This window comes from Apodemus sylvaticus, chromosome 11 (genome assembly GCF_947179515.1).
Source record: "Apodemus sylvaticus chromosome 11, mApoSyl1.1, whole genome shotgun sequence".
Taxonomy (NCBI): Eukaryota; Metazoa; Chordata; class Mammalia; order Rodentia; family Muridae; genus Apodemus; species Apodemus sylvaticus.
Window position 1 is genome coordinate 75239265 of NC_067482.1, and position 23653 is coordinate 75262917.

Sequence of the window (23653 nt, forward strand, 5' to 3'; positions counted from 1 at the left end):
AGCTGAACAGCCAACTGTTCCTGGGTGTGACTGTGGACAGGTAAGACTCAAAGGAGGGCCTGGTCCCTTCACCTCTGCATGTCCCAGAGCCCAAGAGGTGGCATCAAGAATTGGAGCTAGGAGACAGCAGTTTCATTTCTCTGGCGATGAGAGTGGGAGGACAGTTTTGGGGTTTTTGGCTTTTGTTTTGTTTTGATCTCTGAATTCCTCAATTTGCTCGACCAATACTTCCTATCTTAGCAGTTCTTAAGAACCGTTAAATTAGATCACAAATTTTAATCCTGGAACAATAAACAGATTACACTAATTATAAAGTCTCCCCTGTGGCTTACTTGTTCATGGTGCCAAGATAAAAAGTCCTAACATGTTCTTTCCACTGTTCTCAGGAACAAGCGCTGTTCCCAGGTTGCGGCAGGTGGGCCTGTTGCTAAGTGTGAGAAATGAAGGCCGCATCTCACAGCATCCTAAAATGGGAAGAGGCACCACGCCCACTCCTGAACTTGAATCTTAATCGACACCTTCCTGAGTAGGAAGGAGTGGGGGGGAGGGGGCATCTTAAAAACACCTTACCTCACTCTCTTCCCCTGCCTGTGTTTTCCCTAGAAAAAAAGTAGGCCAAGGCCTCTGCATATGAGAGAGGAGGCTCTAGAATGTGCTCCTCTCCTGTGTAGACCTTGACAGCTACTCTGCAGTTTCCCTTCCAGCTATCAGCTCAGACCACACCCATGGTCATGTCTCAGGCAAAGGGACTCTCAAGGTGGAGGACCAACCCCACCCATGGCGGCTGACCCCAGTCCCAGCCCTGGTTCGTATTTACCCTGCTACCTGGGAATCCTCTGCACCTCCTGGCCTCACCAAATGGCCTTGTTTTCTCCCAAAACCACCTCCTTCATAGGAGTGTCCCTGATGTCCCCTAACCCTAGACCTTCTGATCCATTCCTTGCTGCTTGGCAAATGTCCAGGCTTCTTCCTCCCAGAATGCACTGAGCTTTGCTAGCAGGGCTGGACAAATGTCCAGGTTTCTTCCTCCCATAATGCATTGAACTTTGATGGCCCCTACAGGACTAAAGTGTCTCATGGACATTGGTCATGTCCAGTGCCAGCCGGAATGATAAGGTAAGGGGCTGGTCATTGGTGATTGCAGTAGACAGTGTGGTGAGTGGGCGGGAGGCACTGTGTGTTGGGTTCTGAGCAAAGGTCAAAAACTGCTCTATATTTTTAGAAAAGTTATCTTATTGACAGAATTTATGCTCCTTAGTTTGTGACCTTCCTACCTGCCCCCAACCCCTCCCAAAGTTCCCCATACTTCCTCCCAGCAGGTTTGTGACAGCCCCAGGGTTAACAAGCCTGTGTGTCCACCTGTGCCCGTGTATGAACTGAAAGGAACAGAGAACGCTGGTAGGAACAGTTTCTGAAATACTAGGCTCAGGGCTGGAGAGCTGGTTCCGTGGTAAAGAGAACTTGCTGATCTTCCGGAGGACCTGGGTTCGGTTCTTAGCACCCAAGTTGGGCAGCTCACAACTGTTGGTAACTCCAGCTCCAGGCCATCCTGTCCTCTTCAGGCATCCCACACAAGCTCCATACACAGAAATATAAACACACTGGAGAGAAAGAAAGACAGAGAGACAGAGGCGGAGGGAGAGAAAGAAAGACAGAGAGACAGAGGCAGAGGGAGAGAAAGAAATACAGAGAGACAAAGAGAAACAGAGATGGAGAAAGATAGGGACGCACAGAGTGAGGTGACAGACAGGATTTCTGCCTTTAACAGTTGCTGCCATGTCTGTGACTTGCTACACTGCAACATACTGTTCAGTTCCACACTATTAGCCCCCCTTCAGTGCTGTGGCAGTCCTTTATATAATGAACTGTGGGTATAGGCCTTCACTGTCGTAAAAGGCCTGGGGTTTGGGGAGGTGGCTTGAACAAGATCATCCTGTGGGCAGACGGTGGAGCTGGGATCGCTGCCCACTGGGCCCCCAAGTGCACACGTTTCAGACGTGACTCCCAACCTTACCCAAAAGTCCTTGACTATGGGGTGCAGATCATATAGTCACATATCCTCTCAACCCTCATGCCATGAACAAAGAACAGAGGATGCAGACGGTCTGCACAGCAAGGAGAGAGCCATCACAGAGGAGTCGGACTCAGGTTTGTCAGGGTCCGAGGGAGAGGGACTGTTCGGAGGGGTGACTATCCTGTGGTGACAGGAAGATGTCTGCAGAGGCTGGGTGTGCTCTTGGTCCTAGCTGGGGTATGGTTACTTGAGTGTGTCTGATTTGTGGAAGTGTATCCAGGCACATATAGTGGGACTTTCTCAGATTCGCCACCAGTATAATGACATGGAGTCGTCTATATAGATTAAAGCTTAGGCCTTTTGCTTAGACAATCTCCTCCCAGCTAGCTCATCTAATTTAGCCTCACTATCTTGCCCACAACCCACCCATACTAAACTATAGATAGATAGATAGATAGATAGATAGATAGATAGATAGATAGATAGATAGATGGATAGGCAGGCAGACAGACAGACAGACAGACAGACAGAACTATCTGGCTAGCTCTAAGCCTCTCTACTCCACTGCAATACATGTCTATTTCTTTCCAAGTCCACTCTCTGAGTCTCCAGCTTCTGCTTTTTGCCCCTGCATCATTCTCTCTGCCCAGAAGTTCCTCCTCCTACTTCCTGCCCAGCTATTGGCATTCAGATCTTTACTACAACCAATCAGCAGCAAGACAACTTCAGATACAATTCTAGATTGCCTTTAGGCATAGAGCGCTGTTTGACCTTTAAGTATCTGAGCAGATTTGGAAGGACACGTATTTATAAGGACAGTGTTTCTGTGGCTGTGATGGGCCATGGAAATGACAATACCGAGATCCTGCCAGAAGGTTGCTCTCTGCCAGCTCAGAATTAACCACTGAAAATATAGACACCACTTCACACGCTGTTAAACAACAGAGAAAGGTTATCCCAACAGGTGCACTTGGCCACTCCTTGCCACGTGTCTCACCCAGGTGTAAGAGTCCCATAAACAGACGGGAGGACCTAACTACAAGATCCAAAACAGCAAAACCGTCCAATGAAAACCTGGCAGAAAGCCCACATTTACCTGGATGGAGACTTAGACTGGACAGCAGAACCATGGAACTCACAAAACCTCCTGCTCAGCAAAGGGCCCTGGCAGAAGACTAAGAAGACAAGTCGAAAAGGGGGAGGGTGGCTTCTCAAGTCATAAACCTAGTAAGGGCATGGGATCCAGAATATGTAAAGAACTGCTGCTGTTCAATAAGACAGGACCCAGATGAGATGGGAATGGCACTTTTTTGCCTGTGGATGAGACAGGGTCTCATTGAAATCTCTCAGCTTCCTGATGTTATCAGAAAGCTGGGCTTTAAAACCATCTCTGAATGTCTGAGGAACCATAGGACACACTCATGGCCAGCACCAGACTAGAAGGAGATAAAGTTGTGAGTGTAAAACCATATGATATGTATGAAAAAAAAAAACAAAACAGCGAGTCAAAGGCAGTGGAGAGAAGATTATCAAAGACGAGGTGACCTCTTACGTATGGAAAAGACCTTTCCTTCTATGATCACAGCCAACGTCACCTCCGTCATTACAACAGCAGCCACTGACGGTAGTGTCGCAGCCACTGACCCGGCTACCATCGCCCTGGTCACCACTGGGGAAAACCACGGCAAGAGAAAGTGAAGTGGTTGGAATTATGACAGGCATCGGGGAAAGGAACAGCTCTGCTCATTGCCTCTTAGGACCACGACTCTGACGACGAGGTTGTCATTCAGAAATGCCTCACTGTCAGTAGTCATCTTGGAAGTGGCTGCCACACTGAGAGAGTTGAGAGGTGAGCCCTGTTAACACCTGAGATGGCCAGGGCTTCATGGGGGCCCATGCGGTTCTCCTGGAAACGCTGGTAGTGACAGTACAGAGGGCTTGGGAGACAATGACAATCTGGGTCATGGGGGTGACTTCCAGGACCAAAGTGTTGGTGGATGTGGTGGCAGCGCTGGTGGCCCTAATGAGTTTGGCAATAATGGTGGTTATAGGGGAGGCGGTCCTCAGCACTCTGGAGAAGGCAGAGGCTGTGGTAGTGGTGGGTGGGGGTATGGCAGGAGTGGCTATGGTAACGGAGGACAGGAGGAAACTTTACCATGGTGGCAGCAGCAACTGCATAGGTGGTGACGTCTATAGAGGTCAGAAATCACAAAACTCAACCTCCATATTTTGGACCCATGATGGGAGGAATTTGGAGGCAGAAGGTCTGGCCTTGGGGAATGGAGGATCCTAACACTTGGCCAAACCGTGAAACCAAGGTGCTGTGTGGGGCCAGGGCAGCATTGCCACTGGCAGGACACAACGCCTCACAGGACAGGAGAACCAGGGATGTGACAAGGAAGTCACGGGTGACAACAGACTGTGAACTTAGGACAGAACCTGTGACTGTCTGTGTAACAGGTTGTTTGTTTCTGTTTCGTGGAAGTGTGTGGCTCTCCAATAGTGTTGGTTATTTGTTTGGCTGCTTTGTTGTTGTTGTTTGTTGTTGTTGTTGTTGTTGTTAAGACCAAATAAGTATGTCATTAAAAAAAACGAAATGGGCTGGAGAGATCTCTCAGCTCTTGAAGGTTCGCTGTGCAGCCACAGAAAGCTGAGTTCAAATCCCGTCACCCAGGTAATGAGCTAAGCATGCTCTCTCGTGTTCCTGAAACCCTGGCAATACAGGGGCAGGGACAGAGACAGGAGTAGGGCCGGGGCTTATCAGCTGACAGGTCTGCAGAGCGGTTGTCCCAAAGGAATAAGCTGAGAGTGACAGGGGACGACACCTGGCACCTACCTCGTCTCTGAACACAGGTGCGCACACCTGCACACATGTCTACATACACCATGGGTGGGGGTGGGGCAACATAGACATTTCTCTAAAGATGGTAAGAAAATGATGGAGCTGAAAAGATGCGCCCTGTCACATGTTACTGTCTTGGGAACTTGCAAACCATCTCCTGGCCTCTGAGGACAAGGTACCTTGTACCCATCAAAACAGCAGTAAGTGTACAAGAACAGCCAAGAGTGCAGGAGGCCTGTGGAGAATTGTGCCCTCTCACATATAAACTATAAATTCAGTCCTTGGTGTCCAAAATATAGCAAGGACTCTTATGCCCAGTTCCCATCACCAAGGCACACAATGGCCAATGGCTCCTAAGCTCACACATGCTCCGCGAAGGACACGGTGCGGCAGGCCCGTCCGAGGGATCCTGCAGGGCTACAGAATGGAGGAAGCACCCATAGGAGCAACAGTGTGTGGACAGCCTGTGAGCACTGAAGGAAAGGACCAGCCACATAAGGCCAGTTGTGTGACTCCCAGAAACACCCAGAACAGGCCAAGCCACAGAGGCAGCCAGGGACCAGAGGTGTGCGGAAGGTTCCTTTGGGGAAATGGAAAAGCTAAGGAACTAGTGGGCAGAGATTTGAACACTAATAGCTTGGGACACCTTGGAGTTTATGTGTTTTAGTGTATTCTTCACTGCACAGTTTGGGCTCTCTGCATCTGGAAGAGGTTGGCCCCTGGTGGTGTTCTTGTCACCGTCATGCACACGTCAGCAACACATCCAGAGATTTCTATGCATCCATGTCCATGTGTGGGTACAACCATACCCTCTGCTTAGATGAGGAAACTGAGGTTCAGAGAAGCCAGAAGACCTTCGTAAGGCCTAAGGACTAGTAGGGCAGAGCCAGGACGTTAGCCAGGTTGACAAGCTCCCAGCCTGGACCAGATAGTACTCCCCAGATGGTGTTATAGCCGTAGAGCCTACACACTGGCTGTGGCTGAACTCCACGCACCCATTATCCATGTGGTCAGTTCCTATACCTGGTGGTACTATAGGGTAATGGGCGTGGTGAAGGGGAGGTGGTTACTGAGTACTATGTGGCTTCTTATATGGACACAGCACATGGCTAACTTACTACCAAGCCCCACACCCAAGTCAGAGCCACAGGTGAGCCATTGCTCCCAGCACCACCCCTCCCCCACTGACCACACATCTTGACTACATGAGACTGTCATTCTCAGCCTCACAGCTAGGAGAGACAACTTCTCTCACTCTTGCTGGGGACCACTCATCTCCAAAGCATGGCAGACAACAGCTGAGCCATGTTTCAAAACGGCTCTACGTTCTGGAACAATCCGTCTGTGATAGAAAGATGAAATGGAAGGCCTGCATCCCAGGTGTCATACAGAACACCATTTAGCTGTGACGCCCACTGGGGATGAGCCTTCAAGTCACCTGACCCATCCCAGGTCACAGCAAAAGTCAGGGGATGATTGCTGCCTGAGACCTTTAATTACTTTGTGTGACCTGGGCCTTGTGACCTGTCTTGGGGTTCAGTGTCTCCTATTATAAAATAGAGGCTGAAGTAGGACCCCAGACCCCCTCCCCCACGCTCTCCAGACGGAACATAAGAAGTCAAATGCAAGTCTCTCTGCTGCTGATGTCATAGCCCACTGTCAGACGAGGCGTCTTCCAGTTATCTGTTCAAACAGGGTTTTCCCACGGGAAGACCTGAAGCATCAAGAGTGAGTTGCTTTAACACTAATGGCTCAGATCTGAACAGCGCATCAGAAACCGAAGAGGTTTTGGCACTGTGTGGTTTCAGAAAAATATCGTATGCCTTCCAACAAGCGACTGTCATCTTTAGCAAAACATCAAAGCTGGCACTGGAGATGCAAGCAGCCTATAAGGACAAGAAGCCTCTACAGCCCCACGGGGCCAGGCCAGCAGGCAGGGCTCTGAGAATAGTCCCCAGCATCCCTGCAGAAGGGTCAGTGGTACTAAGGTGGGGTAGATGCCTCATGCCCTTAGACACGCCTCTTCTCCTCTGCAGGCTAAAGCAAGGGACCTCTACTCCGCTGGTCAGCAGAAATCCAGACCTTCCTGACTGAGCCTCCCACACCCAAGGCCAGTACCCTCTTCCTCAGGCCCAACTATTAAGTCTGATAAAACAGGTTACCTAGAGACCTGGATTTGCCTCCTGCTGTCCCTAGGTTCTCCTTTGGTTGTACCATGGAAAGCAGAGCTGGCCCTGCAGGTGGCTGCTTGCATCTGCGGACTTTCCTTGGCCAGTCTCGAAAGTATATATGCCTTTATTCTTGCTTATTTTTACAGTGTTTGACTTGAATTCATAGTCTTGCCTTTTCTGGGCAACTGTTCTCCCACTGAGCTTTAGCCCAGACTTTGGTCTGTAGAGACAAGCTCACTTTGTAGCGCAGGTTAGCCTTGAACCTATAAGTCTCCTGCCTCTACCTCCTGAATACTGGAATTCCAGGTGGGTACCACCACCATGCCAGGTTTGCAAATTTCTTGTGGATTTCAGAAACTGAACCCAGATGTTAAAAGTCCTAATTGCCATGGTGCAATGAGGAAATGAAATTCACAAGGCAAGGAATCAAAGAACCAGAGTGGGTACCGGGCAGCCCAGAGGTATCTGGTGGCTGCAGTAGCATTGGGTTCCCGGGGCTCTTCTGACACCTTGTGGGAACCACTTGTCTCAAAGGGAGAGTCAAGTTGGTGCATGCCCAGTGAAGCCCTGGAGGTCTGGAGTCCCTTCCCAGACTCTGGCTCTGTTCCTGTTCCCACTCCCCTTAACACCCCACTGGCTCCCCACTTCTCACGACCCAATACTGACACACGAGGCCCACTGGCTGCTCCTAGCTCCACCTCCCTCTGTGTCCTCACCATTGGCTTCACTTAGGGAGTCCTCTTGGGAAGTGTGTCATCTACCCATATGTCCACTCTTAGGGTCCACCCAGGGATGCATCCCTGAAAAGGACACCTCAGACAAGTCCATGGTCAAGCACAAGTACTCCCTGGGAACAGAGCGGTCTAGTCAAACACATGTGGGAACAGTTGAGGACCCAGGCCTACAGTGGTATATGCACATGCGCCTTTATCTGTGTATGTATGTGTCTGTGTCTGCATGAAATATATGCCTAGTCTCTGTGTATGTGTACTTATATGTGGCATGCTGTGTGCCTGTGCCTTTCTGTGTGTCTCTAGGTATTATATCCATGTGTAAATCTGTGGGTTGCCTTGTGTGTGTGTGTGTACGTGAAATGAAAAAATACCATTTCTAAATACTGAATAGGTATCAGCATTCATTGCAGTGTTTTTGTTTGTTTGTTTTACATAAGCCAGTATGTCTTTAGAAAACACTTTCAAAGGGGGGCTTGAGATGCTGTCTTCATTACAGCTTTCAAATGCTCCCAACTTATTTGAAAACAGTTTGCTCTCTGCTGGGAGGAAGGAGGCAAGCCTATGGAGCGCCGAGGAATGCGCCCACCCGTGGGAATACATAGTGAGGCGCTGAAAGCAGCATCCGGTCATGACAGAGGACGGTGTTCGGAAACAAATGTCTGTGGCTCCCGGGTCCAGCCTCTTTTCCTGCACACATCCTTCACAGTGGGGACCCCAGCTCCCAGTGGGACCCAGTGAGTCCCACTGGAGTTAATACCAGGAATGGAGAAGGAAAGAAAAGCGCAATGGAGGAAGGGAGTGAGGAAGGAATTAATTAGTGGTCCCAAGGAGCCCTGGCCTTCATGTTACCACGGCAACAGCCATAGGTATAAAACTGTACTGAAAGTGAGCCTCAAACCATGGTGCCATCAGGGCTAAGAGAGCTGCTAAGTTACACCCCCATACCATGCTTATCCCCACTTTTGTGGTGAGAGGAAATAGGGTGTCGGCTAAGGACTAGGCTCTGAGCGCTGTCAGGAACACCCCCCTGCCCACACCTCTCTCCTATACCCAGTTCCAAAGGACACGTTTCATGAATCCTCTGGCAAACTGCTGCTCTCTATGCACCGACTTCAGCCACTTCGGGGCTGTAGCCTTGTAACCAGGTGTGAGCTCTGCCTCATGCCATACGGCACTGGCACTGCCGCCACTCTCACCCACCCATCTCTGCTAGTCCCCCTCCTGTGACCGTACAAGTCCCCACAGAGCAGAGTGACGGAGTGACGGAAGACAAGAAGAGGAGTAGTACCATCCATCACCAGGAACACACGTTTCTGAGGCGGTGCTGCTGGCACCAACAGCTTAAGATGGCACCATGCCTGCCTGACACAGTCACAGCACAAATGAGGCTGCTGTGGGGGTTGGGGGAGGGGGACCCAGGAAGCTCCTGTTTGGGCTTCACAGAGAGGACAGCTGGGGGCAAGAGAGACTGCAGGGACCGCCAGCAGCCCACCCACCTGGCCCGGCACAGCTCTGCCAGGCTTCCTACCTGCACGGGGTCTGTCCCCAGCCCTTCTCAGCGCAGGAGACTGCTTGTGTCACCCTTGCCCCCGGCCAGCCTCCGTACTCTTGTCCTTGTTTCTTTCTTCCAATAAGTCACTCGTCCCTGCAGCTCCCCAAGAGTGCAGCATCACCAGCTGGGCATCAGCCTGCCTGGGCCAGCTTCAGGCAGCACTACTGCAGCGGGGCTCCCTTCTGCAGAGCTGGTTGTCTCCGCCCGCAGCTCCCACCTCACACCCGCCAGGAGGATTCTCAGAGCTGTGCGGAGCCCGCAGAAGAACGACTCAGCCGTGCCACCTCCGCTAACCACCACTGCCGCACACTCGCCCCCAGAGAAGGCAAAACCAAAAGCATGCACCGTCCCCTCCCCCACCGGGGAAGACCTTTCTCCTCCACTGCAGAATGTAGAGAAAAGCCAGGACTGTCCAGGTCCTGACAGCTAGGACAGCCCCTCTGCACGATCCAGATAGAGTACACTAACGTGCCTCACTGCACGTGGCCCAGAGACATGCAATAAGGATGCTCATGCTACAGATGAGGTCATGTGCTTGCTCTCATCATGCATGGGGGACCGCAATGGCCTCACAAGGACGTCCTGGGGCAACTCGGAGCTGAGACATGGGACCTGTCATAGTACAAGCCTCACCAACTCTCTCACAGTCCAGCTCTCAGTACTGGACCAGGTCTGCCCAGCCAGGCTAGCTTTTCTAGTGAGGGTCTGCCAGCCTCTGCAGTGATGTGGGTCAGGTTTCCAAACTGTGCTTTTAGTATCAGCAGCAATGGCAGAGATGGATCCGAGAGGCCCCTCCCCCCATGAGCCCACAGAGCCAACTTGGTGAGACAAGGTTAGGTTGCCATGCCACCCAAGGTCTGCTATCTGGCTGAGGTCAGGAGATTTAGGACAGTTGGTGTGAAGCTCTGTTGGGGGCGTGGGGCGGGGGTGATGGTGGTGGTGATTCCCCACACCTGGCTGAGTTTACTTCAAAGAAAGAAGGACAGCTGTGTGGTCGGCCAGGGACATGGGTGCCAAGGTAAGAGGGAGAGGCAGGGGCTTCAGGTCTGTAAGGGAGGACAGACATGGTTTCTTGACCTTGAGGTCCTGGGTGGGACTGCAGAGTGCCGGCCTCAGTGTGCTATGGGGAGGGACACAGAGAGTCAGGGAGGCCAGGTGGGCTGTCTAGGGATGTGAAACCACACAGTTGTTACAGTCGCAGCCATCCTGGAAGTCTCTGCCCGGGCTGATCCTGGCAGATGCTCTAACAGGCACCACTCAAGCTGTTTTAAAAGCTTCTGGAGGCACACGGCATTGAGGCAGGGGGATCAAAAATTGCAGGTCAACCTCAACATTGCAAGTTCAAGGCCAGCCTTGGGCTACATGAGACCCCAATTAAAAAATAAATAAAAATAATGAAAACAAAAACCACTGAAGAGGAACTCTTGCTCAGGGAGGGAAACAGGGAAGGCTCATGGGCAGAGGAAAACTCCAGAGCAAGTGGAGGGAGAAGCAGGGGAAGTGCGGAGAGGATGGGACCAGGCTTATGTGTAATGGGACAGGTTGGTCTTTTGTCCTGATCCAGAATATGCCTGTATTAAATCAGCTGTGCACCCCATCCAGGACAAGACTCACAGGACCCGCAAGAGACCAAAGTCACAATCTTACTACACAACCCATTCCAACAGCTTGGAGATCCCAATGCAGAAGCAAGCAAAGCTAATGACAGAGAGGCAGAACTGGTAGCCTGCCTCAGGGCTGGGGAAAGGCAGAGCCTCACCAGAGCCTGGTCAGCAAAGGCTGGGGTGGGAGAGGGTCAGAAGATGCTAACCCAAAGGTTCTTAACCTGTAGGTCTCGACCCCTTTGGAAAGGGGTCAAATGACCCTTTCACAGGAGTTGGATATCAGATACCCTGCCTATCAGATACTTAAATTAATAACAGTAGCAACAGTACAGTTATGAAGTAGCAACAAAAATAATGTTATGGTCTGGGGTCTCCCCACCATGAGGAATTGCATTAAAGAGTCACAGGATTAGGAAGGGTGAGAAGCACTGCTCTAACCTAAAAGCTAGCAGTTTACAGTGACTGCCATGAACTGTACAAGCGTTTGCAGTTTTGACCCAACATCCGTGTTTCTGAAGGAAGACTAGGAGCACCAACAAAGCCTTGGGAGAAAGATGTTCACTGTAGTCTTACTTAACACAGCAAATCAGAGCATGCTGTGTCTAACAAGAGGAGCAGTCTAGCACATCCCAGGTCCCATGTGAGGGGGTGAGCTAAGTGCCAACATGAACTGTGTATGGACAAGAACAGGCTGAGAGTGTGCTGAGGGTTCTGGGCACCGGGAAGGGACAGCTAGAGGATCCACCTCTTTCTGAGATTAGACCCCAGAGAGCGTCAGCCCCGGCCGGCCACAGGTCTCTCACCTCCAGCACCCGGCCAGTGATATACTTCTCACAGCCATCGCAGCGGATGCCAAACTTGGTGTGATAATCAGTCTCGCAGTAGGGCAGCCCATCCCTGAAATGAGACAGGCAATCAGGAGGGCATGGGGTCACCCACTTGGCCCCCAACATGTAACAAAACTCATCAACGTGGAGGAAGGGAGGCTTCCTCCTACTCTGAGGGGACAATTCCTGGGCAGTAGCATTCATTTGCCACCACATGAAACAACTACGTATTTCCCAGGTATTTATACAGAGGAGCAGGGGCCAGGCCACCTGCCCAGTGGGCGACAGAGTGAAGAGGGAGGGCTCCAGAGACTGGGATGAGGAACGGAAGCAGCCTGGGAAGGGAAAGGTGCTAAGTCACAGACCTGGCTCCCCTCCCAGATCCTTCTGTCCAGGGGCCAGAGAGAGAGCAAAACAAGGGCACCCACCCTGAGGACAAGGGTGCAGGGGTGACTTGAAGGCCAGAAGCAAGTGTGACAAAACAGAGGGGCACAGGGCACCTCTGGCTGTAGGTGAAGGCTTCTGAGGTAAAGCCTGCCTTCTGCCTGTGTTTTCAAATGTGGCTGTACAGCCAGCGCAGCAGGAGTCGGTGTGGAGGGTGGTGGTGTCCTGGAGGCTGCGCTCGGGAGGATGGCTGATTCTGTTCTGTATTAAACGAACTAGCCGTCAGCCCACTATCATGGAGAGACTGTGCGGACAGGAGATCTCCTAATTTACCTATTCTTCTTCCTCCAAACTGTGAGCCTAGCAAGAGATGAAGGGCCACAAAGGTAGGGAGAGGGCACAGGGAAGGGAGGGCTTGGGGGACAAGGAGGTTGCATGTGGCCACACTCAGGACAGGAAGGGGGTGCTGGGAGGAGACAAGCAAATGACCTTGGACCCAAATACCGTGTCCCCAATGTGTTACTTAATGCCAGGGAACGTCAGCCCCTCCCAGGGTAAAACGGGAGCAGTGAGAGTGAGGTTGTCCTATGAAGGCTATGCTGGGGACTGCTTAAGAAAAGCACTTGTCAGTGTCCAAGACATAAGTCACCACCCAGTGTGGAGGTGACAGGAGGATGACATCTGCCACTATAAAGCACACCCACTGCGGGGGCTGCAGCTATTATGGACTCTAGCTAGCTAGCAAGGACAAGCTTACTCGGAGTTTAAACTGAGTGCCACACTCCTTCCCACAATGTCCGGCCCCTCACGGTGCCCCAGATGGATGCTCCAGGGATGGGTACCCCTCTGTGTCTGTCCTTCACTGATCTCAACTCTCACAGGTGCCTCCCAGAGGGAGGGAGGCTGTAGACCGGGAGACCCCGTGATCCCGTGTATCTTCAGCAAACCCAGGAAGTTCTTAGATACCATCTCCATGGCAACACCAGTGTGATCTCCCCCTCAGTTCTGGAGGCTGCTAAGTAACATGCTGGTGTGGGTGAGCCACCAACGCCCTGTGTGGGGTGGCACCTGATGGGGGACAACACTGCCATTTTCTTCAAAGAGTCCTGCACACCAGGCGCTGCCTGCCTGAGTCACTATCCAGTGTGGCTGTGATGCAGGTCAGCGGAGTGAGGCTTTACCGAGTCATCCATCGGGATGGAAGGAAGCTCACTTCGGTTTGTGGGACAATGTTTCACTTTGTGATCAGTGGGTCATGTGGTATTATAATCAGGAACACAGAGAGGTCCCTGTTACTCCCTATTCAGACCCTGGCGACAGAATGTATGGTCAACCTGGGTGCCAGCATGAACATATTGGCCACTGAGACTCTCTACACATATGCTCCTGGACATTCGTGTGTATGTACATGGGTCTGCATGTACATGCATGTGTTCATGTTTGTATGCATGCATGGAGGGATGTATGTGCATATGTTGCGTGCATGTGTGTATATGTATATGTACATATACATGTGTGCATGTGTACATACATGTGTGCATGTGTGTGTGCAAGTCTGTGCGTGCATTTGGGCACACGCATTCCACTCTATGTAATCATATAGGGAACTTTTCTCACCCAATCAACCTCTATGTGGATTCCAGGTTTGGAGCATGGAGGAGGACTTTCCTGTGCTGGGAGGACTCCTCCAAGCCCTACCCTACCCCAGCTTACACTGTGGGGACCCTCTGCCTCACCTCCCTGATCCCAGGGTTAAAATATATCCCAGCTCATGACATGGTCCCACAGCCTCTGGCAAATGCTCGCTCCTGCTCAGGCACTGTCACCCCCTTCACAGTATGCTGGGAGAGCACGGAGCCAGTGGGTAGCAGACATCCTAAAGTCCATCTCTGTAGATCAGAGCATCTGCCTGTAGGTCCCATGCCCACATGGGAGCAGCCAGCCCTGCGAGCCCTGTGGCTAGTATCTATCGGTGGTTTTGTGCTCCACAGGGCATCCGTGCCAGGAATGTCCAGGCACCAAGCAGTTGGTGACATCCTGCAACAGAGAGGCAGGTGCTTTTTGTGTTTGTTTGTTTGTTTGTTGCTTTTTGAGACAGAGTTTCTTTATGTAGCCCTGGCTATCCTAGAACTCACTCTTTATACCAGGTTGGTCTCAAACTCAGAGATCTGCCTGCCTCTGCTTCCCAAGTGCTGGGATTAAAGGTGTGCACCACCACACCTAGCTGAGACAGGTGTTTTGTGAAGTCAGAGCCAGAGATTGCAACACATTTCAACAAGACTGCTGGGAATGAAGGTGAAGGCTGCAGGGACCAGAGCAAGCCCTGGCCCTGGCTCTTTGTCCAGTAGCAGGACTAGTCAGCGCACCAGGACTGGACACCCCGCCCTACCTGCAGCATCGGGCAAGGCCTTCCTGGGCTGGTTCTGCCCACCACACTCACTTGCTGATGTACTCTGCATTGAGGAGTTTCCCACAGGTCTTGCACTTGAAGCATCCCAGGTGCCAGTGCTTGTCCAAAGCCACCAGGGCCTGGCCGTTCTTGATTTCTAAGCCACAGCCCCCACAACCTGGAACGGAGAACAAACACAGATACCTTCACCGTGGGCCCAGAGGCCTCGTATTGCAGGGCCCCACAAAACCCCCAGGGGCACTCAGCATGACCTGGACTTAACCCCTCAGAATCTTAGGCCCCAGACTCACCCAAGGTAGCCCTAGAGGGGAGGCCCAGACACAGTGGCATACTACAAGGACCCTGTCTCAAAGTTGAAAGGAGCATTGGCATAGCCAATGGTGGGGCTCGATCCCATGTTGAGGAGCACTGACCCCTTGCAGCCTGGGCTGAAAACTGGAAAACCACAGTGGAGATGAGACCCAGCCTCCTAAAAGATTGCATCTGGCACAGAATCAAGTCCCACCATGGTGTACTGGGGTCTAGGCTAGCCTGGGGTTACAGAGAGTGGCATGCATGATCAGGTGTAAACCTGGTAAAACCCCAAATCCATCCTTAGTTGGAGGCAGAATGGTAAACATAAGCATTATACAGCATCTCACCTAAGGGACTTGACCTTTCTGGAGAGGTCTGAGCCCCATCCCCCTTTGCCCCTTCTACTCCTGGCCCAACATTCCCACCTGCCTGGACTCCCCTCCTGGATAGCTCTGAGTCCCAGCCTTCACCTCTACTCCCCCCTTACCTGCCTAGAGCCCCTGTGGGGATTCTCTTTGATCCACATATCCCAGCTTCTCCTCTGGTTATCTGAGGCCACTGTGTTTGGGGTCTCTTCCCCTCTGCTCTCTGTTCTGACCCCTAGTCTGCAAGGCCTATCCCAGATCCAGACAGCTTCTTCTGCACCTGTCCTGCTCATTTCTGCTTTCTCTCTCTGAACCCCTCCGCAGCCATGAAGACCAGCATTCCTCATTGTGTGGTAGTATCCTAGTCTGAGCCCTGATCAGGCTCCCAGGAGCCTCTTCTCCCCCAGCTGTGCCCCTGCTCCGTGCTCCTGGGGTCCCTGGGCCTCAGGTCCTGGCCCTGTTCTGCTAAGCCAGCTGGTCCCTCCACAAAGGGAGCTGCTACACTGAGGTCCTTGTCATTCAGTGGAGGATGTGTGGGAGCCATCAGCAAATCGGAACAGGCAGGGCGTGTAGGGTGAGCACACAGGGGTAACGGTGGGGACATGTGTATCACATGTGCGTGTATCTGTGCAGGATGCATGTGGATATTACATGCTGTGCACAGCCTGTGTGGGTACACTGCCTCTCAGTATCCAGGGCTGAGTTCCAGGACCCCCTGAACACTGAAGTCTTGTCTAGGGAGAGGCATAGTCTGCACATCAGTCACACCTCCCACAGGTTTAAAGCTTCTTTGACCAGTGCTATCTGGAGCACACAGACAGGAAGTGAACAGTCACCACACTGTACTCCCTGGGAATAAGGACAAGAAGATGTCTGCACATGCTCAGTACTGATAGTTTTAGGTTCTGTTTGTTGACACAGGGTAGCTTATGCTGGGCTCAAACTCAAGACAGTTGAGGATGACTTTGAACTCACGATCTTCCTGCCTCTACCCTGCAAGTGCTAGGATTCCAAGGACACTCAACCATTCAGGGTTTTATTGGAATTTTGGTTTCTTTAAAAAATACAGATTTTTTTTTTATTTAGTTCCAGGTGTGGGAATCTGGGTCTGCTTCCCATCAGCTGACTATGATTTGCCTCGTGCTCTGGCAGAAACGTGGTCTTGCCAGCTGCTGACTGTTTCTGCAGTTCTGCAACATTTGGAATTACGGGATTTTTTTTCAGAGGCTATGTAAATGCTAGGACTCCAGAGGTGGAGTTGGTGGCTGTCAGTCATTCAGGGAGGCTGTTTGCAGTTTGTTAGTAGTCACGCTCAAAGAAGAGACAAGAAAAAAGAAATGAGACTCAGGGGTCTCTACCACTCTCTTCTCTCTACCCTTCTTTCTCTCCTATCTAGTATTAGGGGTGGCATGGGGGAGGGCAGTAAAGGGGAGACAAAGAGGAATGCTCTAAGTAGCATAGACCAGCTGCACCATACAGTGCCACCAGAGAAACATGGCCCCAAATACTCATAGTCCTGAGTCTGAGCAGCTCCTCTGAGTGATGGCTGACCTGTGGTCAATACCACACCAGACTGCTGAGAAGGCCAGAAGACAGGAAGAATAGGCCTCCTGCAGGCATCAGAGAGAGGACCAACCTCCAGGTGAGGCTGCTGAGATTCAGCGGCTAACTGCCTCCCACCTGCTACGTAACCACCCACAATCACTTGTGTATCCCAAGGAAAGGGTGACATTCCGACCCACTAGAGCACAGACACAAGCACAGATCCCGGGAGGTAGAACGAGTGAAGGCGGGTCCCAAGGCCATCTACCCGAGAGCCTGGCTCTGCTCTAGCAGCTGCTGCTGGGAGCAGAGCTGGGGCTGCTACAGCGGGAGGGGCATGACTGGCAACATTGCCACCGGCCCGCCTGGCACTCTAGAGTAGCAAGTGGAGGACTGTCTGGGTCCCCTGCCTAGGCCCCACACAGGGATTCTGGGGCTCTGGACCACCATGGAGTTGCTCTCACCAACCCCCATCCATATCCCTGCGAGGTGAATAAGTGTTGTCATGGGATGGCATGCTCACTGTGAAAGCCCCCCGCCCCACCCCGTGCCCTGGAAGCCCTACATGGCTTTGCCAGTGGCCAGGAAGTTCTGTGACAGCTACTGCCTATCTGCCATCCACAGATAACAAACATCTTAGTCTATGAGAGACCCACAGGGGGTCTCAGAGGTTCCCAGAGACAGCTGCCCCTGCTCTGCACACTGCACATGGCTCTGCCATCACGGTGGACCCGATCTCCTGCCAGCACCACAGAGAGGAGGAGACTGGGAAGGCTTCCTGGGGGAGGAGACCTAGAGCTGGGTGACAATTCAAGGGACATAGGATGGAAAAGCTGAGGTGGCTGTGATGGCCCTGCCTGTGCAAAAGGCTTAGCGGCAGGAGGCTGGGGCAGGGTGGGCGGAGGAGGGTTTCCTACTGGGTTCCCAGCATTCAGTGCTCTAGTACTGCGCAGGCCACAGAGTCAGACTCCATCCCAGGTCCTGTAGAAGCCACCCCAGCTTGCAGCTCAGCACCCGCCCTTACAGACCCCTGGTCACACTTACTCCGGAGGCCCTGGGCCACGTGAGCACTGTTGCCCAGCGACGTGGGCGGGGAACACTTCTGGCACATACACTCCTTCCCATTGAACGTCACACGGTCCCCAGGAGGAAAGGGCAGCCTGAAATGAGATTGGACATCCTGTCAGCCACCTAAGGTCCTTCTCTCCTGCTGTCACTTCAAGGCATGGCTTTCTGACTCAGCAGACAATACTCTTTCTAGAGGACCAAGAACCTAGGCAGACTAGGCTGGACCCAGGTCCCCCACCTTGCTGGCTGGTTCCTGCAACCTTCTTGACTGTCCCGTGTCCCCTGCAGTTCATGGATGCCTGCACCTGTCACCTGCTAATAGTGTGGTTTGAAAGATACCATGTCATAACATGATGCATCTCTTCAGGTAAAGAGACTTTAGGATTGAGAGAGAGAGCCCCTGACAATCTCTAATGTGTTCTTGGTCACACTCTAGCTGTGCACCCTAGAGTACGTTACTCAGTCTCTCTGTTCCTGTATCTCGCATGCAAAGGAAGACTATTGGCTTGCCATCCGGTCAGACATCCCTTTTGGAACACGCTACCTCAGATGCCAGGGCTGTGAATACCCAGCAGCCATCCAATCTACAAGCTTCAATGGAGATACATTCTAGAAAAATGTGCACGCAGTATAATCCCATTACTGCGACACAGAACAGCTGACTAGCACAAAAGGTCCATGGCTCTCTCCCGTGACCCCACTTTCCATACCCAGACAACAGAGTCATATATGAGTGTTTTGTTCAGCAACACATGGCCAAGATCTGCCCACGTGGCTGCTCCTCATGCCACCAGTCTGTCCTTTTTCAGGGCTGAGCATTACTCCATTGCATCTGTTGAAGGGTCCTTGAGCTGTTCTGATGACACCTGCATCACAGGACTTCCTTCCCAAAGTGAAATTCCTGGTCACCAACTATGTGATTCTGTCTCCAAGGAAACTGTACCATTTCACGTCTCCTTGCTTCATGGCCTTGCCAGCCCTTGCTAATATCCACCATAGGTTGTATCTCTCTACCAGTGGGCACAGCTGGCATTTCACAATTGCCTTGGTCAATGTCCCCAGCAGCTAATGATGCTAATGTGAGTATCCCTTCTGTATCTTTTGGTTCTTTGGTAAAGTTTGTGTGTGATAAGCCATATTGCTCATGTTGGATGTTTCTTATTGGATCATAAAGGTTCTTTACATATTTGATCTTTGTCAGTTATTTTCTTGTTGCTACGACAAAACACCCAACAAGAAGCGACTCATCTTGGCCCACAATTCAGGAGTAGAAGCCAGTGCATCATGGCGAGGAGGGCATGGAGACAGGAGTGGCCGGTGCCCTTCACACTGCTCTGTGGCAGGAAGTGGAGTGACTAGGAAACAGGGCCAGGCTGGAAATCTAAGCACAGGCCCCAGAAAAGTTCCACAACTTTCCCAAACAGTACCACCAGCTGGAGACCAAATGCCCCAACACATGAGCCTCCAGGGGCCATTTTTACCCAGGCCAGTGAGGGGGTCTATCCTCAGAGCCCCAGCTCTCTACAGCAATAGAGTGTATGCTTGCCTGTTCTGATGCAGAACTTCAGTCTAGAGCCAGGGATAGTCTTAAACTTGCGATCCTTCTGCAAACTCCTCGGGGCTGAGACTGCAGGTTGTGTGCCGACTGTGTGCCTGGCTGCATTGAGATTCTGCTGATATCTTTTGGCATTATTTCCCTCCAGCCTACAAGACCATCACTCTGTTGTGGGGCAGGCCCGCTGGGGCCAAGCTCACCCAGCTCTTGCGTGTCCATTAAAGATTTGTTTTGTCTTTCTCTCTCTTTTTTAAAGGTGCCTGTGTTTTGATGCTCACTATTCTGGTGCCCCATTGTGTAATCCAACAAGGTTACTGTACCCAGAGCCATGACATCACCACCAAGATCAATTTTGGAACATTACAACTGTCGTTTAAAATGTCATCTTAATCAGCAAGGTTGACTCTGGATCAGTTTGCTCCCCTCAGAGCGGCCTTGGGCTGAGAGTCCGGCCTGCTTTTGCAGAAGGGTTTTGGCTAACTACAGCACCGTTCAGTGGGTTTTATTTTCCTTTTGGCACTGACAGACATCTTCATACTGTTTCCCAGCATGCATAGCTCCTGGGGGAGGTCTGAGCTCTTCTACAGACAGTGGGTTTTGGGTGATTTCTGTTGTGGTAGTTGTATTTTTCCTGTTGTTTGTCGATTTTTTTCTTTCTTTCTTTTCTTTTTTTTTTCAAATCTTTGCAGTGTGGCTGTACATACCTGGGAAGTTCTCGCTGGGGTGTCATAGGCAAGGTTGATTGTGAACATCTGGGTACTCTCTTGCCTGTGAACATCTTGTTTGAGGGTCACAGATTTTGGAGCTGTAGGTTTCTAGTTTTCTGCAAATCTAGACAATCTTCTTCCATTATTTTAAAGGAGTTTTTTTGTTTGTTTGTTTGGTTGGTTGGTTGGTTTGGTTTTTATTTATTTATTTATTTATTTATTTATTTATTTATTTATTTATTTATTTTTGGTTTTGTTTGTCTCCCCTACCCACATAAGCAGGCAAACAGACTTACAGACCAATGGACAGGCAGACAGTGGCTCTACACCCACTCCCCTGTGTACCAGCGTGGAAGCCTCTCCTGCCATACTTGGATTTTCCAGTCACTTCTTACATGTGCCTGGCCACTTCGGGAGTTACATGTTTGGCTTCTAGACGGCCTTCTGGACACACTGTACATGAAACAGCAAAAGATGGGCATGGCTGTCCTCATGTCCATATCTGCTGATGTCACCCAGGTGGTCTCTGCTAACTTTTCCCCAGATTTTGGTTGGTGTCTCATCTGGAGGTCTACACTTCAGAGCAAATCCCAGATGCCATAGACTCTGTGCAGTTGGGTGCAGGGCTCTCACGCCTTCCCGTAAGGAGGTTGGGCTCAGGAGGTTGCCAGCTTCTCCAGACATCCCAAGGAGGCTCACCTTTCACCTGCAGAATAGGTGCACAGCAGCCCCTGCTCCGGGGCTGTCTGAACCCTACCGATAAGGCGGACCGGTGCAGTGACCAGCAAGGTCCTCAGAACACAGTGTCCCTGCACTGCACTCACAGCAGCCTTACTGGCCCTCGCCCACTGATGGCTCGTGCTCACTGTCAGCTTGACTGGACTGAGAAACATCTGGCAACCTTTACAGTACACCTCTGGGTGTATCTGAGAGTGTTTCTAGAAGGGAAGCCCATCTTGAAGGTGGGCAGCAGCAGCACTGTGCAACCATTCATTGTGAGCGGGGTCTTCTGAAGCCATGGGGGCGGGGTCTTCTGAAGCCATGGGGGCGGGGTCTTCTGAAGCCATGGGGGCGGGGTCTTCTGAAGCCATGGGGCGGGGTCTTCTGAAGCCATGGGGGCAGGGTCTTCTGAAGCCATGGGGGCGGGGTCTTCTGAAGCCATGGGGGCAGAGTCTTCTGAAGCCATGGGGGCGGGGTTCTTCCTTTTAAAGCATTTCACTTGGGCAACTGTCCTCACAGAGTGAAGTCCTCTTGATGGAGCCGGGGTAGGTATTTGGCCTGCGACTTGCAGGGCCCATTCTGTCGCCTTGTCTTACATGTCCTGCCAGTACCTTCCTTCCACTCTCCCTCTCACTCCGGCCAGGAAACACATCACTCTATTCTCCACTCCAGATTCAACCTCCAGCAGGCAGCAGGGATCTGGCCTGGGCTTCCCTGCCCCTGAACTTGGGCCCCAGCTACAGGGTGTGCATATTGGCAGCCAACTCTGGGTGGGGTCTAGCCTGCTGTGTGTGTGGTGGCGGAGTGTGTGCGGTGGCGGAGCCCCACCCTGACCTACAACCTGAACAGCACTGTCTGCTGTTACTTGTAATACTGTGGGCTTCCCAAGGTGGGCTCTCAGGCCAACTGTGACTGATGCCACGTGGAAATCGCTAAGGTGTTTCTGGGGACCTCTGATCCATCCACATACACTAGAGAGCACACAGCAACTCTTCCATGGAAAATGTCTCCTGTAGAGCTTCCTCCCCTTGATGTCTTCTGTCCAAAGGCTCCACTCTGGCCTTGGGTACATGCTGTGGCCATAGATGGCTGCTTGGAAAGGAATGTGGTAAACATCACAAGCAGGAAATTGATGTTGTGAACCTCTGGGAAACATCTCTAACCGGACATGATGATGCTGGGAAACATCCCAAGCCGGACACTGCTGCTAGGAAATGCCGATGCTCCCTCTCCTCTGCACCCTTGCCTGTGTTTGCTGGCCAGAGGCCCCAGGGCGGCTGCCACTGGTCAGAAGGCACAAACGATCATAGTCCTTGCCAGGGTGGCATCCAGACTCTTCAAGGGGAGCTCACGTGCTCTATGCCAGGGACCAGGGACCAGAAGCAGGCTTCCCAGTCCCAGCCCTCTCCCAGCCACCTCTGAGATCACATCACAGTATTGGGCAGGACACAGCCATGGGCCGAGATGGGTCAGGTTGCAGAGGGACAGGACACAGGGAAGGAGGAACCTACTGTGTGGGAGGGAAGGAGAAGAGAGAGGGAAGAGGAAGGGCGACCCAGTGTGTGCTCCACAGGATCTACCTTCCCCTTCTGGGGGAATCTAAGAAGCTAAGAAAACAGGTCCAGAGCCAATGCTGGTGGAGCCCTGGGCCAGCACCCACGGACGGAATGAAGGGAGGGAAGGAGGAATGCATGGTTGTAAGAGACTGAGACACCTGTAGGAAGGATCAGAGCTTGAGGAAGGCCCCAGGGGTGCTGGGGACACTCATTCACTGAGGTGGATGAGGATGAGGCAGAGGGCAGTGTCACATGTTGAGTCCTGAGCCAAGACAGTGGCTAGGTGGATTTGAGGGCAGTAATACATGCGGCCTCTGTAGATAAGGGCGTGGCATTGGTGGGTTAGGACACAGGGAACAGAGCCTGAGCCTATGGGGGTGGGAGAGCAGGCCAGGCTAACACCTGGGCAGGCAAGGCAGGAAGCAAGGTCTAAAAGAGAGGAGAGCTGAGAACACGGACAAGGACAGGCTAGGGATGGCTGCCTTGGAGACCAGAGGTAGCCAGGGTGAGCTACGGGGTTGGGTAGGGGCAGCTGGGGGTTTCTAGGAGCCAAAGGATGGTCAAGGGTAAGAGAGCAGGGCCCAGGTAAGGGGTTAGGGGCTGTGGTGGGGCTGAGCTTGGGAGGCTGGAAGGCTTAGAGGAGGTGCAGGTACGTGAAGATGGAGTGGAACCAGGGCTGTGGCAGATGTGCAAGGAGGAGGGGTAGAGGCTGGCAGAGCAGAGGCTGGACCGCTTACCTGCAGACAGCACACACGAAGCAGTCGGGGTGGTAGGTCTTCCCAAGCGCCGACACCACTTCGCCTTCAATGAAGCGGTCACAGCTGAAGCAGCGAGTGCCATAGAGCCGCTGGTAGTCACGTGTGCAGATGTGCTCACCCTGCCTCACGAAGAAGCCACCCTCCGCCAGGTCACAGCCACACGCTGTGGGGAAGAGGAGCGATGGCTGGGTCAGTGGAGTGACCAGCTCATGCCTCAGGGCCGGGGCATCCGACCCCAGCCCACTCGATGCAAGCGTCTACAAATCCAAATGGCTAAGGATACCCGGGATGGGGCTCCAGGGACAGACGCAAGCCCCCTGCTAGCATAGAGTCAAGAGTATTTTCCCTATAGAAGCTCCCAGAAAGAAGCACTGGGAAACTGAGGACAGGACCAGCTTCCCAACCTTGCTAGGCTATGATGAGACTTTTTGGTCTCTGAGATCCTGCGAGTCCCTCCAAGCTGTTCCAGTGGTGGAAGAAGAAGTCAAGCAGGGTGTGTGTGTACATGAGTGGGGAGACAGACACACACAGAGACAGACAGACAGACAGA

General features: G+C 52.1%; 1 protein-coding gene across 1 annotated transcript in view; it reads right to left on the reverse strand.

The window, feature by feature from the left end:
• Nucleotides 1-23653, reverse strand: part of Ablim2 (actin binding LIM protein family member 2) — a 126529-nt gene that overhangs the window by 58414 nt on the left and 44462 nt on the right. The window contains exons 3-6 of the mRNA XM_052199151.1: nt 23083-23266; nt 17784-17899; nt 14569-14695; nt 11721-11814 (exon numbers count right to left, since the gene is read on the reverse strand). Of these exons, the coding sequence (XP_052055111.1) occupies nt 11721-11814; nt 14569-14695; nt 17784-17899; nt 23083-23266 (521 nt within the window). The remainder of the gene's footprint in view (nt 1-11720; nt 11815-14568; nt 14696-17783; nt 17900-23082; nt 23267-23653) is intronic.